This window comes from Brassica napus, chromosome C4, assembly GCF_020379485.1.
Source record: "Brassica napus cultivar Da-Ae chromosome C4, Da-Ae, whole genome shotgun sequence".
NCBI lineage: Eukaryota > Viridiplantae > Streptophyta > Magnoliopsida > Brassicales > Brassicaceae > Brassica > Brassica napus.
Window position 1 is genome coordinate 59,285,375 of NC_063447.1, and position 14,261 is coordinate 59,299,635.

General features: G+C 34.2%; 3 protein-coding genes across 4 annotated transcripts; 2 read left to right on the forward strand and 1 right to left on the reverse strand.

Moving 5' to 3' along the window:
- Positions 1-4,219: 4,219 nt before the first annotated feature.
- On the forward strand, positions 4,220-6,048 carry LOC106402880 (peroxidase C3). Its single transcript, XM_013843691.3, has 4 exons — positions 4,220-4,522; positions 4,627-4,818; positions 4,911-5,079; positions 5,457-6,048. Exons 1-4 carry the CDS (start codon positions 4,295-4,297, stop codon positions 5,918-5,920), a joined length of 1,053 nt encoding a protein of 350 aa, XP_013699145.1. The 5' UTR covers positions 4,220-4,294; the 3' UTR covers positions 5,921-6,048.
- A 1,283-nt stretch (positions 6,049-7,331) lies between these two features.
- Positions 7,332-10,160, forward strand: LOC106403302 (alanine--glyoxylate aminotransferase 2 homolog 2, mitochondrial-like). Its single transcript, XM_022701465.2, has 8 exons — positions 7,332-7,664; positions 7,759-7,989; positions 8,257-8,430; positions 8,512-8,655; positions 8,715-8,891; positions 8,964-9,189; positions 9,276-9,389; positions 9,478-10,160. The coding sequence occupies exons 1-8, from the start codon at positions 7,416-7,418 to the stop codon at positions 9,606-9,608; spliced, it is 1,446 nt and encodes a 481-aa protein (XP_022557186.2). The 5' UTR covers positions 7,332-7,415; the 3' UTR covers positions 9,609-10,160.
- LOC106405879 lies at positions 9,983-12,130 on the reverse strand. 2 transcript variants are annotated; one of them, XM_013846434.3, is made up of 7 exons: positions 11,973-12,130; positions 11,515-11,825; positions 11,258-11,411; positions 11,031-11,175; positions 10,647-10,835; positions 10,292-10,561; positions 9,983-10,212 (listed from the first exon to the last, which is right to left on the reverse strand). In XM_013846434.3, the coding sequence occupies exons 2-7, from the start codon at positions 11,807-11,809 to the stop codon at positions 10,114-10,116; spliced, it is 1,152 nt and encodes a 383-aa protein (XP_013701888.1). In that variant the 5' UTR covers positions 11,810-11,825; positions 11,973-12,130; the 3' UTR covers positions 9,983-10,113. The 2 variants fall into 2 exon arrangements, with proteins under 2 accessions (XP_013701888.1, XP_013701887.1); XM_013846433.3 differs by having other exon boundaries at positions 11,031-11,187.
- Positions 12,131-14,261: the final 2,131 nt, after the last annotated feature.

Consider the following 14,261-nt stretch of genomic DNA (forward strand, 5'->3'; position numbering starts at 1 on the left):
GTCTAATAAGAAAACTCATATGTTAATATTTGACTAAATATAAAAATTAAATTAGATATGCAATAACCAAAATAAAAAATTGAAAAAACAACTTAAAATAAAAGATTAACCAAATTATATCATAAAATATGTATAGATACAATAGTTTGTATTTACAATTGCATCACATATCTATAAATATATGGTTCGAATCGGATATCCGGCTTTCCAAAAAATAATATTTGTGACTTGCTTCGTTTTATTACGGATATCACATTTTGCTATTTGTTTCGATTCGAAATTTTACGAATATTCAGAATTTTTGGATCAAATAGAAACAATTCGAATATTACGGATAATTTGCCCGTCACTAGTTTGTGTATGATAGATAGGCATGATGCATCCCCCTTATAAAAGCTTTATCTTTCATGAAGACTCTCCTCATAGATTAAAAGTGTTGACTAGTTAGCTTCTGTGTTCGTTAGTCCTGGGGGTAGGTTGTTAAAGTCTGTTTTATGGCTTTTGTATAAGAATGTTGATGTGGATGACCGTATTTTAATATAATAGATGACAAAAAAAAAAGATTAAAAGTGTTGACTATATTAAATTAATATCATCACCATGAATCTTTTTAGTCATGTTGGGGAAGCTCTAGCGGCCATTGGAAAAGAGAAAAAAAATATATATATATTTGGCTAACAGTTTCGGCGACTTCTATAACGCCGGAGGCCCGGAGCTATATAATTTAAATTCATATGGTTGTGTTAATTTACAAATCGAATATTAATATTTGTATGTAATTTACATCTTTTCATAGTGGCTAAATTTGGTGAATATTTTAGATGTATGACGTAGAGATGGTGGTATGTTGGCGTTTTTATATTTTGTGAGGTTTTTCTTACAAATCTAATTTTGTTGTAGAAAATGTTAATATAAAAAAGAAAGAAAGCCAAAATCGTAAGGAATTTGAAACTTTAAAGTTTCAAGATCATATTTACTGATAACTCTTCTGAATCTAAGAGATGAACAAAATTTGGATTAGATTGAAACTATTATTAGGATGTTTGTTTCTGTTCTCATCCGGTAAACGGTGATGTCGATTAATACCTTCTATATAATAAGTAATTTTCAATGTCTGAAAACATTAAATGAATATAAATTTTAATAAATTTAATTAGTTAGTTGCTTAGAAAATAAAGTACCGGGTCAAACAAAACTAAGTAATTAACTTCTGTTTTTGGTATTTTAAATTTGTAGTTGCAATTTTGTAAAATTTTAGTACTTTTATTTCTTGTCTTGATCAATTGCAAGTGTTTGGTTTTCACGGCAAATACTGGTCAAGTTACGGATTTGGTCCTATAAGAAATATTAGACAAAGATAGTGGAGACAACGATAATGGTGATGATAAAAGTCGTTGGTGGTTTTAGATTTTTAGTTTAGAGTTTGATGTCTCGGTGGTTTTAGTTTTAGGCGATGATTATTTTACTAGTTTCTAGCTTTTGGTTTCTGGTTTTTAGTTTTTAGATTTTAGCTTTTAAATTTAAATTTTTGATTTTACAGTAAATTTTAATTTTTTGCTTTATGGCTTACGAGTTTTGGTTTTTTTTTAAAAGTTTTCTTTGACTGAATTATAAGTTTTATATTAGTATTCATGTAACATATAGATACACATATCTAGAATAAATATTTTTACAAAAAGTTGAGCTCAAAATTGATAATATAAATAATTATGACCTATAAAATTAGTTTCCAGATTAAAATCCATATATAATTATTCAACTAGTATGTTAAGTAAAAACATAATCAAGAAATCCACTTTAATCAAGAAACTCAATTTTAATCTCAATTTTAGTTAAAAAAACTCAATTTTTGTATTGGAAAAAAATCCATGTAAATCAATGAGAGGTTTAAAAAACAAACCTACTATAGCAATTAACTAGATTTCGATCAGCGCAACCGCGCGAATTTTTGTTTTCATTTATTTTAATATAAATATTTTGTTTTTAATTCTAAATTGGTATATATTATAATATATATGTGTCTATCAATTTTTAAAACATAATAAGTTTACGGTATATTTTTTCATTGAATAGATTGTTTCAAACTTTCACATGTATTTGTATCTTCTTCTATATATATATTTTCAGATTATTATTTCATTATTAAAATCGTATCTATATAATATTACTTACCTTGTTGTATATATAGTGTTATTATTCTAATTCATATATTGTGTATTATATAAATTTATAATTTTTTATCTGATAGTTCTTAACTTTTATCCGTTAGTTACCTTTTATTATATATCTTTTTAATTTATAAATCCTTTTTTTGGTTATCAACTTAAAACTCATGTTGATTCCGTAAACTACATTAGTAACTGCGTATCCATGTGAACGAAGAAATACATTATTTTTTCATATTTTTAGATGCATAAATAATTAAGAAAAAAATATTCTTATATTGATGTATTACAGTCTAAATTTATGTTAGAATCTATATAAAATGCAAGTCAATAACAACTCACTAATAATTTGTAATTTCTAACGTTTTTCTCTTCCTTAAAAATTTAGAAATAAATAGAAACACGTTAATAGTAAAACATGTTTTATAGATATAATTGTTTATTTTTTTGTGAAAGACATAGTAAATGTTTGTTTTTGGTAAAAGACATAGTAAATTGTGTTTGATATTATCAACAAGTACAACCATATACTTTAGCATCATGCAATTTTAAATCACAATTTAATTTCAGCATTATGCAATTTTAAATCCATACGTGACTTGACATTTGTGTCGTTTATTTATAAATTCTGTGGAAAAAGATCACATCAACACTCAATAATTTCGAATTCAATTCTCAGGAGCAAACATGTATGTCTTTTCTTTGAACTCTGCAAACATTTTATGTTTTCAAATAAATTAAAAAGTTTAAAAGCGGCGTTAAAAGCTATCTCTCTGTAAGTGAATTTGTAGGGAGTAACAGCTACAATACAAGTGCTTGGAGTTATTTAAAATAATATAATTGTATTTTTGAGTTGATTACTTTATATACTTATTAACATATTATAAAAAAGTGAATTTGTAATTGATCTATTATAATTTATAACCATGCAGGTCATAAATATTCTTTTTTATATTTACTTGTATCATATAATCCCTGTTCGAAAACACGGCCGTCTAGCCGCCTAGACGGTGCTTAGGCGCTGTGCGGAGGTTGACCGCGACGAATATGTCCAAATCGGTGTAGCTAAGCGTTGATCCGCGATGGAACGTCTAATTTCCGCGTTGACCGCCTAATTTCCGCGTTGACCGCCTAAGTTTTTTTTTTTCTGTTCGAGTAAAGTTGAAACACGGGTGATTATTTTTTACTCATTATTAACATAACTTTTGTAATTATTCATTACTAATTAATTAAAATTAGCTATCAAATCCAAAACAAACATATACATACTACATTTAGAGATTTTTTCCGTACCAAATACACCATAATCTAAATGTTCGACGAATAAAAAAACTGTTTAAAATTATATATAAAATATTATATAATTATGTCTAAGAACTTGTGTCATCATGTTTAAAATTAGCTAAATATATTATAAATATATTAAATTGTATTTAAAACTAAGCCCCACGTAATTTCCGAGTACTCCTTGATTTTTCGGTAACTCGCCAGGTCCGGGGTTACCGCCCGACTAGCCCCTAGCGTAGTTCCGAACATGACATAAAATAAATCACATCTTTTATAATTATATATATTTTTTATTTTATTATTTGATGAGTTGTGTGGTCTTCCATTATACTTTCTATCAAATATATAATTTCTGAGAAACAACTGCTTCTATTGTTGCTTCTTTTTAAAATCATTTGCACCTTTTTACTGACAATTGCATCCATATAGCATTAATGTCTTTTAACTGTATGTATTTCATGCATTTTTTTTTTTGTTAATTTGTGCCTATGATTTTCAATATATAGTGTATGCTTATCCAAAAAAACCGGTAATGGTAAATATAGTATCTTGCTAAATACTAAGATTATAAAAACAAATATTCATGTGATATATACATACGCCACAGTTCTTCCTAGGATTTCCGAAGGTTTTTTTGAGTCCTAGTATTAAAAACAAATTATTATTTTCCCGTTCTCTAATCAAATATTAAAAATTGTCCTTAAAATAATTCCTAGTAGTCTAATATAATAGAAGAAAACACTCGGGCTTCTCTATATAATACTCCTTCTACGGCTTAGCTAATTCATCATCATCAACCCTCACCACTTTAATCATCTTTTGTCTTCCTCCTTGAGCATAAAATGGGGGTTTCTCGTTCATTTTCTTGTAGTGCTATGGGAGCCCTAATATTGGGTTGCCTTCTCCTTCAAGCATCAAACTCTAATGCTCAGCTGAGGCCTGATTTCTATTTCAGGACATGCCCGGGTGTTTTCCTTATCGTTGGGAAAGTCATCGTCGAAGAATTGGGGAGTGATCCTCGTATTGCTGCTAGCCTCCTTCGCCTTCATTTCCATGACTGTTTTGTTAACGTATAAAGACTTACTCAATATTTATCCCTTTTATATAAATAAAAGTCTGAGAAGTTTTTGAATTATTATATAACATGGTCACCTAATGTAATATGATTTTGTAGGGTTGTGATGCATCGGTCCTACTCGACAATTCCACGTCATTCAGGACCGAGAAAGATGCTCTTCCGAACTTAAACTCGGCAAGAGGGTTTGGTGTTGTAGATAAAATGAAAGCGGAGATTGAGAGAGCTTGTCCAAGAACAGTGTCTTGTGCAGATGTTCTCGCCATCGCCGCTCAAATATCAGTGCTTTTGGTATGTAATATCTACATGATTATGACTTATATGGATATGAATTAATCAAAAATGTTATAAACTTTGACGTTTGTGTTTTATGTTATATATAGTCGGGAGGTCCATGGTGGCCGGTATCATTGGGGAGAAGAGACGGCTCACAAGCTTTCTTCGATCTATCTAATACAGCTCTTCCTTCTCCATTTGCCACCCTTGCTGAACTTAAAACAGTTTTTAGTGACGCTGGTCTAAACCGCACCTCAGATCTAGTTGCTCTTTCTGGTAAATTTGTACTTTTGTGATGAAAAGTCTTTTGGTTTATACGATTAATTTAATAATGACAACTCGTATATTGAGTTGTGATGACTTTCTTATACAAGGTTTTGAAGTTTGAATCATAACAAGATATTTAGTAATATTAAAATGTGTTTTTAAGTCATAAGAATTGGTCAATACACTCAATACTATAATTTAAATAAGAAAAGATGAATAAAGTATAATTCGAAAAAAAAAACATTTGCTTGAAATACATGATACCCTAACCAAATTAGTATATATATATATACATATATATCCTTTTTGTATATGGTAAAAGACAAAACGTGGCTCATCTTTGATACATGAAAATCTATCTAATCATTTTTGTCAAAATTGTATAGGTGCTCATACATTTGGAAGAGCACAATGTATAGTAATCACACCTCGTCTCTACAACTTCAACGGTACCAATAAACCAGACCCGAGTATAAACCCAACTTTCCTCACCCAACTCCGTAATCTGTGCCCTGAAAACGGGAACCCGACAGTTCTAGCCAACTTTGACCTGGCGACTCCAAATACTTTCGATAGTCATTACTACACCAATCTTCGTCAAGGGAAAGGTGTAATTCAGAGCGATCAAGAACTCTTCTCGACTCCAGGAGCCGACACAATTCCACTGGTGGAACTATACAGCAAAAACACGTTCGAGTTCTTTAAAGCATTTGCTAAATCAATGGTTCGGATGGGAAAACTTAAACCTTTGACTGGAACTCAAGGTGAGGTAAGACTTAATTGTAGGGTTGTGAACTCCAGAACTAGGGATGTGGCGAATGAGGATGATGGAATCGTGAGCTCGATTTGATTATGTCAAGGATATGGATAGGTAAGAAAGTATACAATGTGTGGGGAACTATATAAGTATTTGGACTAAATAAATATTTCTAAGGAGTGTTGTATTAAATAATAATGAAAGTTGGTCTTGTTTTAACATTTTAAATTCTCGTTTGATTTCTATTTTCTGATTACTAAAAAGTTGTTTGTCGTAATGCAATGACTCGTCTTGAGAGTGTACTTCAAACTAAAACAAAGGAATCAAAAAGAAATAAGAGTTTATAATTTTGTAAGGAAACAAAAGCCCAACCGAAAAACTACACAAAGCCCAATTTAAAATAGATGTTAACAGTTTGATCCAATTTAACATATTCTCTTTATCGTGAAGTTTGATATTTTAGATGTATTTTAGTCTATTCAGAATTAAACCTGGCAGGAAACAAATTATTGAACCAAGTCTATAGTCTCAATTTTCACTAAACGAGAAAATATAAAAAAAAAAGTGATAAGGAGACAATCCATAACTTCGATGCTCATCGCCTCATCAGAGAATATCTATTAAGAATGCATTTCTTTATTGAGAGATTAGACGACGCATCGTCGCATCGATTACAATTTGACGACACTAGTTGGTTTCTTCATTGGGACTAACAAACAAATCAGCAGTTCCACTAGCTTGCGCAGAGCACGTGCCCCCATGCACACATATCGCCCCTCCATGCATTGTCTTTTTATATAGTGGTTTTTTTCTTAAGAGCAAACCTTTAAATAGTTTAATGCCTACGATTTCGGGACTTGTAGCATGCGGGTCGCGGTAAGACGATTATGTGTCTTAAACCCATTTAAATTTTGTAGCTATCATGAAAACATATCATAGTATTGTAAATTATTGTTGTCGACCGTAGATCCGTAGATGACCAATGTCATGATTGACATCCCATCCCTCATTTACCAAATAGGCAAATACATTACCTTTTTATAGGTACTATACCAAACACACTCGACCAATGAATGATTTGAGATTTAATTATACACACAACTTGATCTAAAATCGGTTCAGTTACGAAACAACTTCTGTATAAACAATTACTTATACACTTTATATTTTCTCCATCCTGACTCGTGAGGAAAATTAGTTGGGACGTGGGTTTGCTATTTTAATCGTTAATTTTATCTTAAAATGTATGAAATTTGTAACCAAAAAATGGATTAAAACCTTCATCTTTTATGTAGTTTTTGTTTTGTAAGTAATCAAAACTGATTATTGAAGCAAAATGTTTGACAAAAACAAAAAAATGATGTAAATAGCAAAACTCGGTTAAATGAAAACACCTAATTCTAATTAACAAAACGTTATATCAATGTCAGTACTAATCATAGCGACACGTCAGTATTAATCATATAGCTTCGCCGAGCCTCTATATAAACCAGCCTCATGTCTCTCACAACATCATCGTTAACCATCGAAAGAGTGTTGTGTAGTCTCTGCAACCATTACATCACCACGAGAAAAAAAAGGAGAGAAGATGCAGAGACTCACGGCTAAAAGAACAGTCCACAACGTTTCCCTTTCCCTCTCGCGACGATGCATCTCCTTCTCCTCCTCCACGTCTCAGACGGCAACGGCAGCTCCCGTCGACGAGTTTCTCGGTAAGCTTCCGCCGTTCGGTTACACACCGCCGCCGTACACAGGCCCCTCCGCCGACGCCATCATTAACACAAGGAAAGAGTTTCTCAGTCCTTCCAATTCCATGTTCTGCCTCTACAAAAACCCGGTAACTTAAAAAAAAAAAACCAGTAACTTTCCGATCACTGTGATAATAAAAACTTATCTTTTTTTTTTCTGATGATAAAAATCTCTCCTTTTAGTTGAACATAGTGGATGGGAGGATGCAGTATCTTTTCGACGAGAGTGGGAGGAGATACTTGGATGCATTTGCTGGTATTGCGGTTGTGAACTGTGGGCATTGTCACCCTAGTGTGGTTGAGCCTGTTATTAACCAAATCAAGAAGCTACAGCATCCTACTGTTATGTACCTTAACCATGCCATTGCTGAGTTCTCTGAGGCTCTCGCTTCTAAACTCCCTGGTGATCTCAAGGTAATGATATAGACAAAAAGAACATGCATGTTTTGTTCCAACGTTGCATGGCCGGATCTGGTCAAAAACATTGGCTTTGGCCCCCCCAAAAATTTTGAATTTTTTTTTATATAAGAAGAATAGACCCCCAAATCACAAAAAAAAAAATATTTAATGTTTTTAAAATTATGTTTATTATGTTTAAATAAACATAAATGTTATAGCCCACGAAATCTCAGATGTTGCCCTGAAAGTAGATTATTTCATGAGGTTTGGTTGTTGGAATAGGTGGTGTTCTTCACTAACTCTGGTACGGAGGCTAATGAACTAGCACTCATGATGGCTAAGTTGTACACTGGATGTCAAGACATTGTGTCGGTTCGAAATGGGTATCATGGGAATGCGGCTGGGACTATGGGGGCTACTGCTCATAGCACGTGGAAGTTCAACAACGTGGTTCAGGTACTAGAATTGAATTTGGTGTTACTCAGGTTTGGTGGATGAGATATATAATGTTCTGACTTATGTTTTTATTGGTGGAAGACTGGAACTCATCACGCTTTAAACCCGGATCCATACCGAGGTGTGTTTGGTTCTGATGGTGAGAAGTATGCAAGAGATGTGCAAGATCTCATTCAATATGGCACTTCAGGACACATAGCTGGTTTTATTTGTGAAGTTATACAGGTAATAATTCATTTATACTCATAGCATGATCAAGAGTGAATGATTCTATTATTGAATAGGGAGTTGGAGGGATTGTGGAGCTAGCACCAGGCTATCTATCAGCAGCTTATGATATTGTGAAGAAAGCTGGAGGACTGTTCATTGCGGATGAAGTTCAGTCTGGATTCGCTCGCACTGGCGATTTCTGGGGGTTTGAGGCTCACAATGTTGTCCCTGACATTGTTACCATGGCTAAGGTTAAGAGTTGTCCCCACCTTACTTGCGAAAAAAGCAACAGAAAACTGATTTGTGTTTTTCTATGATGATAGGGGATTGGGAATGGGTTTCCTTTGGGAGCTGTTGTGACAACTCCGGAGATTGCAGGAGTGTTGACACGCAGATGCTACTTCAACACCTTTGGTGGGAACGCTGTGGCTGCTACAGCTGGTCTAGCTGTTCTGAATGTGATTGAGAAAGACAAGCTTCAGGTGAATGCGTCCATGGTTGGGTCTTACCTCAAGGGAAGACTCAGTCAGCTTAAAGAGAAACATGAAAGTAATTAAACTTCTCTGTCTCTTATCTCTCTCATGCTCTCTCGTTATAACATTTTGTTTATGGATATGGTTCCTTCTCTAATGTAGTTATTGGGGATGTTCGGGGAAGAGGGCTGATGCTTGGAGTAGAGCTGGTGAGTGATCGCAATCTTAAGACTCCTGCAACCGCAGAGACTTTGCACATCATGGATCAAATGAAAGGTTGGTTGGTTGGTTGAGTTTTCTCTACTTTTATTGTCTCAGGTGAAATTATTTTTGATTTTATTTGTTTACTATGATGTTCTTACAGAACTGGGTGTGTTGGTCGGTAAAGGAGGCTACTTTGGAAACGTTTTTAGAATCACACCACCTCTCTGCTTCACTAAGGACGACGCAGATTATCTCGTGGAAGCTATGGACTACTCAATGTCCAGGATGTGAAGAAAACACACTATTAAAATGGCAGATTAATAAGTTGTGCTTGGAACAACCAAAATGATTGATGAGCCCACATCTTGTTGCTTCTCAATCACTTATATACTTTCATATAATAAAAAACCTTCTTTTCTTATATTTTGAATCGTCCTGAAACCTATGTTATATGCGTATATTATTTGTTTGTTAATATTTCTTATACCATATGGAAGCTACTAAGGATTTGTTTTGATTTCTTTGGTATCTTAATTGATATGAACAACCATTTAGGAGTGTAGAAATTTTTGTATATGGATGTTTACTAGCATACTATATACCGTTCATACTAATACAATGCAATATTTGTTTGTAGTTTGAAACTGAATCATGCATCCATGAAATTAGGTGCAACAAACACAAAACTTCTTCTTTCACACGCAAGTTCAACCCCCTTAACATTGTTATTGTACTAAAATCAGGACAAAGTAAAAGAGAAAACCAATAGTATTAGCAACATCACACGCCTTCTTAGTTACGTAAGAGAGGAGGCATCACAATGCATAAAGTCCCATATGGTTCCAAGAGCATCGCGAAGCATTTCCATAACAGAACCCCTCACAATGTTCTGCTCCTGCAGACAACAAATGTACTAATCCCTATAAGTCTCACTTCCAAAAGAGATGCATCAATACAAAAGCATGATAATGTACCTGTAACTTAGTGTTGACATCTTTAAGTATCAAGGTCACCTCCCTCTTGACTGCTCCTGTTCCAGTCCTCTCATTGAATCTATCAGTCTCTCTAACCCTAAGCCTGAGAGTCTGGTTTTTGTAGATAGTAGCTCTAACGTGACAAACCTCAAATATTCTGTATCCATCTCCAGATGAAGATTTACCAAACGGCCACCTTAAACCGCCTTTCACGTTTGGATCAACAGTTGCTGAATCCAGCAGCCCCTTAATGTCACTTATCTCCTTCTCCTGCCAACCATAGAAAGATCACACATCATATATAAGTCCAAGAGAGGCATATATGGTATATCCATAAATATCAAGTTCAACTCACGGTGAGAGCAGTCATTTTCCTTTTGGCAGCTAGCATCAGCCTCAAGTCGACACTCGTATCAATGCATGACATATCAACAACAAAATGCCGTACAACATCAAGCTCGGCCTTGTACATACTGAGCCGTCCATCTTCCTTAACTGTACACTTACAGTTGATTGTTTCAGTGGGGCGACTGTTATGCGATACCTGAGAATAAAAGCCAGATACACAAATCATACACCAATGATGTTAATGAAGTCGGCCACATCGGTAGTCGGAGAAATAATTAACTAATATATAAATGAATGATACCATTTTACTTATTGTCAGTTGGTTTTAAATTGAACCCACGTAATAAATCTGAATTTAACATGAATACATCTAAGAAAACAAAACAAGTACCTTCACAGTGTATGTTTCCTTTTCCAAGTCAATAGAGAAGTCATGGCTTGGTACGACCTTAGACATTATGTGTTGCAAGTTAGAAGTTGGGACATCTGTAGAGAACATCTTCTTCAAGTTTTTCTGTGAGAATTCAGCTAGAGGACCAGGTTTCCTCCTGGTTTTATGTCAGAAAAAATAAATTTTTTGTACACAACAAGATGTAGATTAGACCCTGAATCGCTTACTTGTAGAGGAGAATTTTACCAAACCTAGCAACCAATCTCAATACATGTTGATTCTCCTCTACTGAAGTCTTGGCTCGCTCGTATGACAACACAAGATCCTCTTCCACCTTCTCTGCTATTAACAGCCACTGAGCTCTCTCTTCTTGCTCGCTCGCTTCAGTGTTGTACGTTACAGAATTTAGATGACCATACTAACAAAAATAGGCACTAACAAAAACACTTAGCCAAAAGTGTAGATTCTTCGTTAAGACACAAACCTTTTTGGAAGTCGTTGTTCATCAGTACCAAAGGCCTTTCTCCATTTACGCATTCGACAGAATCCGAGGAAAAGGGCACAAGATCAACAGATGCAGGAAGCTCATCCTTGATGCCATTTGAACCAACCAGAAGCCATTTGGAAATGAAATTTTCTGAACATGTAACACGGTTGATTTTATCACTGCTACTCTTGAAGTCATGGTTGTTCTTGAGTTTTGTTACAAGAGAATCTGGAACAGGCGAGGGTCTGTTTGGATCCTTAGAGTGTCGCTTATGTGGAGGAATATAAGACATGTCTACACCTGAAAGTCTGAAACACAACAAAAGAAACAAGATTTCAAGAACAATGATTACTCAGTAGAAATCACATCTTGAAAATTACAGAAACGACCACAAGATAGATCCAAAGAAGCGACAAGCTTAGAAGATCTTAAGGGGAGGAGGAGGAGAATCCTACCTTTCTTCCACTCAGTGTCTTGCCAATGTTCTCTGCAGAAAGTTCTTACGAGTATAAAGTCATCCAACTCCAACAGACTTTTTGCCTTAACAAAGGACTCATCGGTAAATTGTCTTGGTTTCGATGGCCATAATAGCACATGTCAATCTTTCTTTTAATGTTTGACTTGTACGACGGAATCATAATTGAGAAAAAGAGCATTATTATTGGACCAACAAAAGCAGTGGAAAGTAAAAGAGAAACCCATTAGCACATCTTCAATCATTCACAACCAGAAAAAAAACTTAGAAACATTAATGTACCAAAAACACAGCATCATGCAGTAAAAAGGAAAGTGAGAAAATTCAACAGCACTAACAAGTAATAGCTACGGCTTCTAGAAGCCACGCTCTAATGGCTCGTGTACAACAGCTTGAAGTTATGACTTCACTTTCATAGAGAAGGCATTACTATTACTGTGCTAGACCGATCACTCACCATTCTTTTCTAATCGATGTCCATTTGATCCTTGCTTTTGTAGTATTAGGTCAATTGGTTCTAATCGAAACCAAGGTAATAGTGGAAGTTAGCTTGGTTTCATGTGCATTTACATATTTTCGTACTCAATGTGTTGTTGTTTCTTTGTTACATTTGCTACAATTCAGGTTTAGAGTTTTTTTCCCCCAAATACTGAAATTGCGGAGGCCTAATCCTAAGGAAAACTACCATCATAGAATGTAAACTCAATAAATGAGAAAAGTGAGCAGCATTGATTCAAATAAATACACAAATAAAATCAATATTACGAAGACATTAGAATTAGCAAGAAAAAACATATTTAATCACTAAACATTAAGAAGATTGATGATGAACCCTCTTCTTGGCATTCTCTGCTTCATCAGTTGCTTCAACTTGCATTTTTGTCTCTGTTAAATGAGCTTCCGTAGCTTCTTGCTCGTTCTTGGCAGTTAACCTCTTTGTCTTCCAAACCAAAAATTTTGTTAATCAAAATATTTTACTCAAAACCTAAATAAAATGCTCTGAACATGTTCTAGCTTTTGACATTAACAATACGAAACTATTTACATGAATATTTAAATGATTAATAAAAATATCTATTACAATACGAAGTACTTAATCAATTAAGCATTATACATGAGCTAACCAAACACGTCACATGATCATGATTCAAGAATCAAGACCCATGAGTCTCTGAACCGCATGTTTCAGTGGCTTGAACCACGTACCTGGCCTACAAAAAAGCTTTGACGTAGCTAAGCCCTTCTTGAAACGTGAATGCCATGGATAAACAGCTCGTCTTCACCCTATCCATCAGAGACTCCGACAACCGTCGCGATGGTTTGGCCTCTTGCGTCGGGACCTTATTAACGCTGACGTTTATAGAGTGAGAGATTTTGAAAGCTTGGGCTATAAGAGATGTCTATCTCACTTGCTTTCTCTGTGCTAGAGATTCTTTAACATAAATGATTCAGGAAGCAAACATAGCCACGTTTTTTGTACGTGTTGGCTGTAGATACTATGGACGTGTATTAAAAGCAAGAGGTATTTTATTTTACTCTTGGGCTTTTGGGCTCAAATTGTGGTCGGATCGGATCATATTGCAAGAGACTGATCACTTGATCCACTCAGCACTAATTGTCGGTAGAGTTCACTAATGTTTTTATCATTATTCGAAAACGCTTCCGCGTAGCCGCAAACGCTACTCGCAAGCATAGCGTTTCAATTTAGGCCAATTCGGTAAAAAAAAACGGCAGTTTAATAATCGGCCGCTTAATCACATTAGACGCCGTTAATCCAATTAATCACCAATTTATTTAACTTTAAAAAGTTAAGTCCAACAAAAATGAACCCAAATTAAATTATTCCTGAGTGACTTCAACAAAGGGGGAGAACATGATTATATATATAGTGTCAGTACACGTTCATTACTTCCCCGATGTATCGATGTTCATTACTTCCCCGATGTATCGATGTGGGATATTTTAGAGATAAGCTTGTGTCTTTTATTTAATATTTTAGTGGATTTTTTATTGGATTTTCGAAGTCTTTATATTTTACTATCTTTCAAATTTAACAACTTTGTGAATTATTGTTGGGCTTTTCGATATGCTATATATTTATGTAGCAATTTTTTTTCTTTTGTTTAAAAACTTTGCCACTAAAACTTTTTATTAGAAATCTAAGTTTTTTATATCTTGTATTACTAGATTTAAATTGTGATAGATATAATTATATGTTTGTGATCTAATTCCGGAGCTTTGACTTGATAAACCTCAAGAGGTGTTTCTG

What these genes read in the sequence shown, in the direction of transcription:
- LOC106403302 (XM_022701465.2), top strand. Translation starts at nt 7,416, where the DNA reads ATGCAGAGACTCACGGCTAAAAGAACAGTCCACAACGTTTCCCTTTCC. An exon ending in AACTCCCTGGTGATCTCAAG is followed by an intron (nt 7,990 to 8,256) that starts GTAATGATATAG and finishes TTGTTGGAATAG; the next exon opens with GTGGTGTTCTTCACTAACTC. An exon ending in CATCATGGATCAAATGAAAG is followed by an intron (nt 9,390 to 9,477) that starts GTTGGTTGGTTG and finishes ATGTTCTTACAG; the next exon opens with AACTGGGTGTGTTGGTCGGT.
- LOC106402880 (XM_013843691.3), top strand. Translation starts at nt 4,295, where the DNA reads ATGGGGGTTTCTCGTTCATTTTCTTGTAGTGCTATGGGAGCCCTAATA. An exon ending in TCCATGACTGTTTTGTTAAC is followed by an intron (nt 4,523 to 4,626) that starts GTATAAAGACTT and finishes ATGATTTTGTAG; the next exon opens with GGTTGTGATGCATCGGTCCT. An exon ending in CTCAAATATCAGTGCTTTTG is followed by an intron (nt 4,819 to 4,910) that starts GTATGTAATATC and finishes TGTTATATATAG; the next exon opens with TCGGGAGGTCCATGGTGGCC.
- LOC106405879 (XM_013846433.3), bottom strand. Translation starts at nt 11,809, where the DNA reads ATGTCTTATATTCCTCCACATAAGCGACACTCTAAGGATCCAAACAGA. An exon ending in GGAAAATGACTGCTCTCACC is followed by an intron (nt 10,562 to 10,646) that starts GTGAGTTGAACT and finishes TATGGTTGGCAG; the next exon opens with GAGAAGGAGATAAGTGACAT. An exon ending in ATGTCAACACTAAGTTACAG is followed by an intron (nt 10,213 to 10,291) that starts GTACATTATCAT and finishes TGTTGTCTGCAG; the next exon opens with GAGCAGAACATTGTGAGGGG.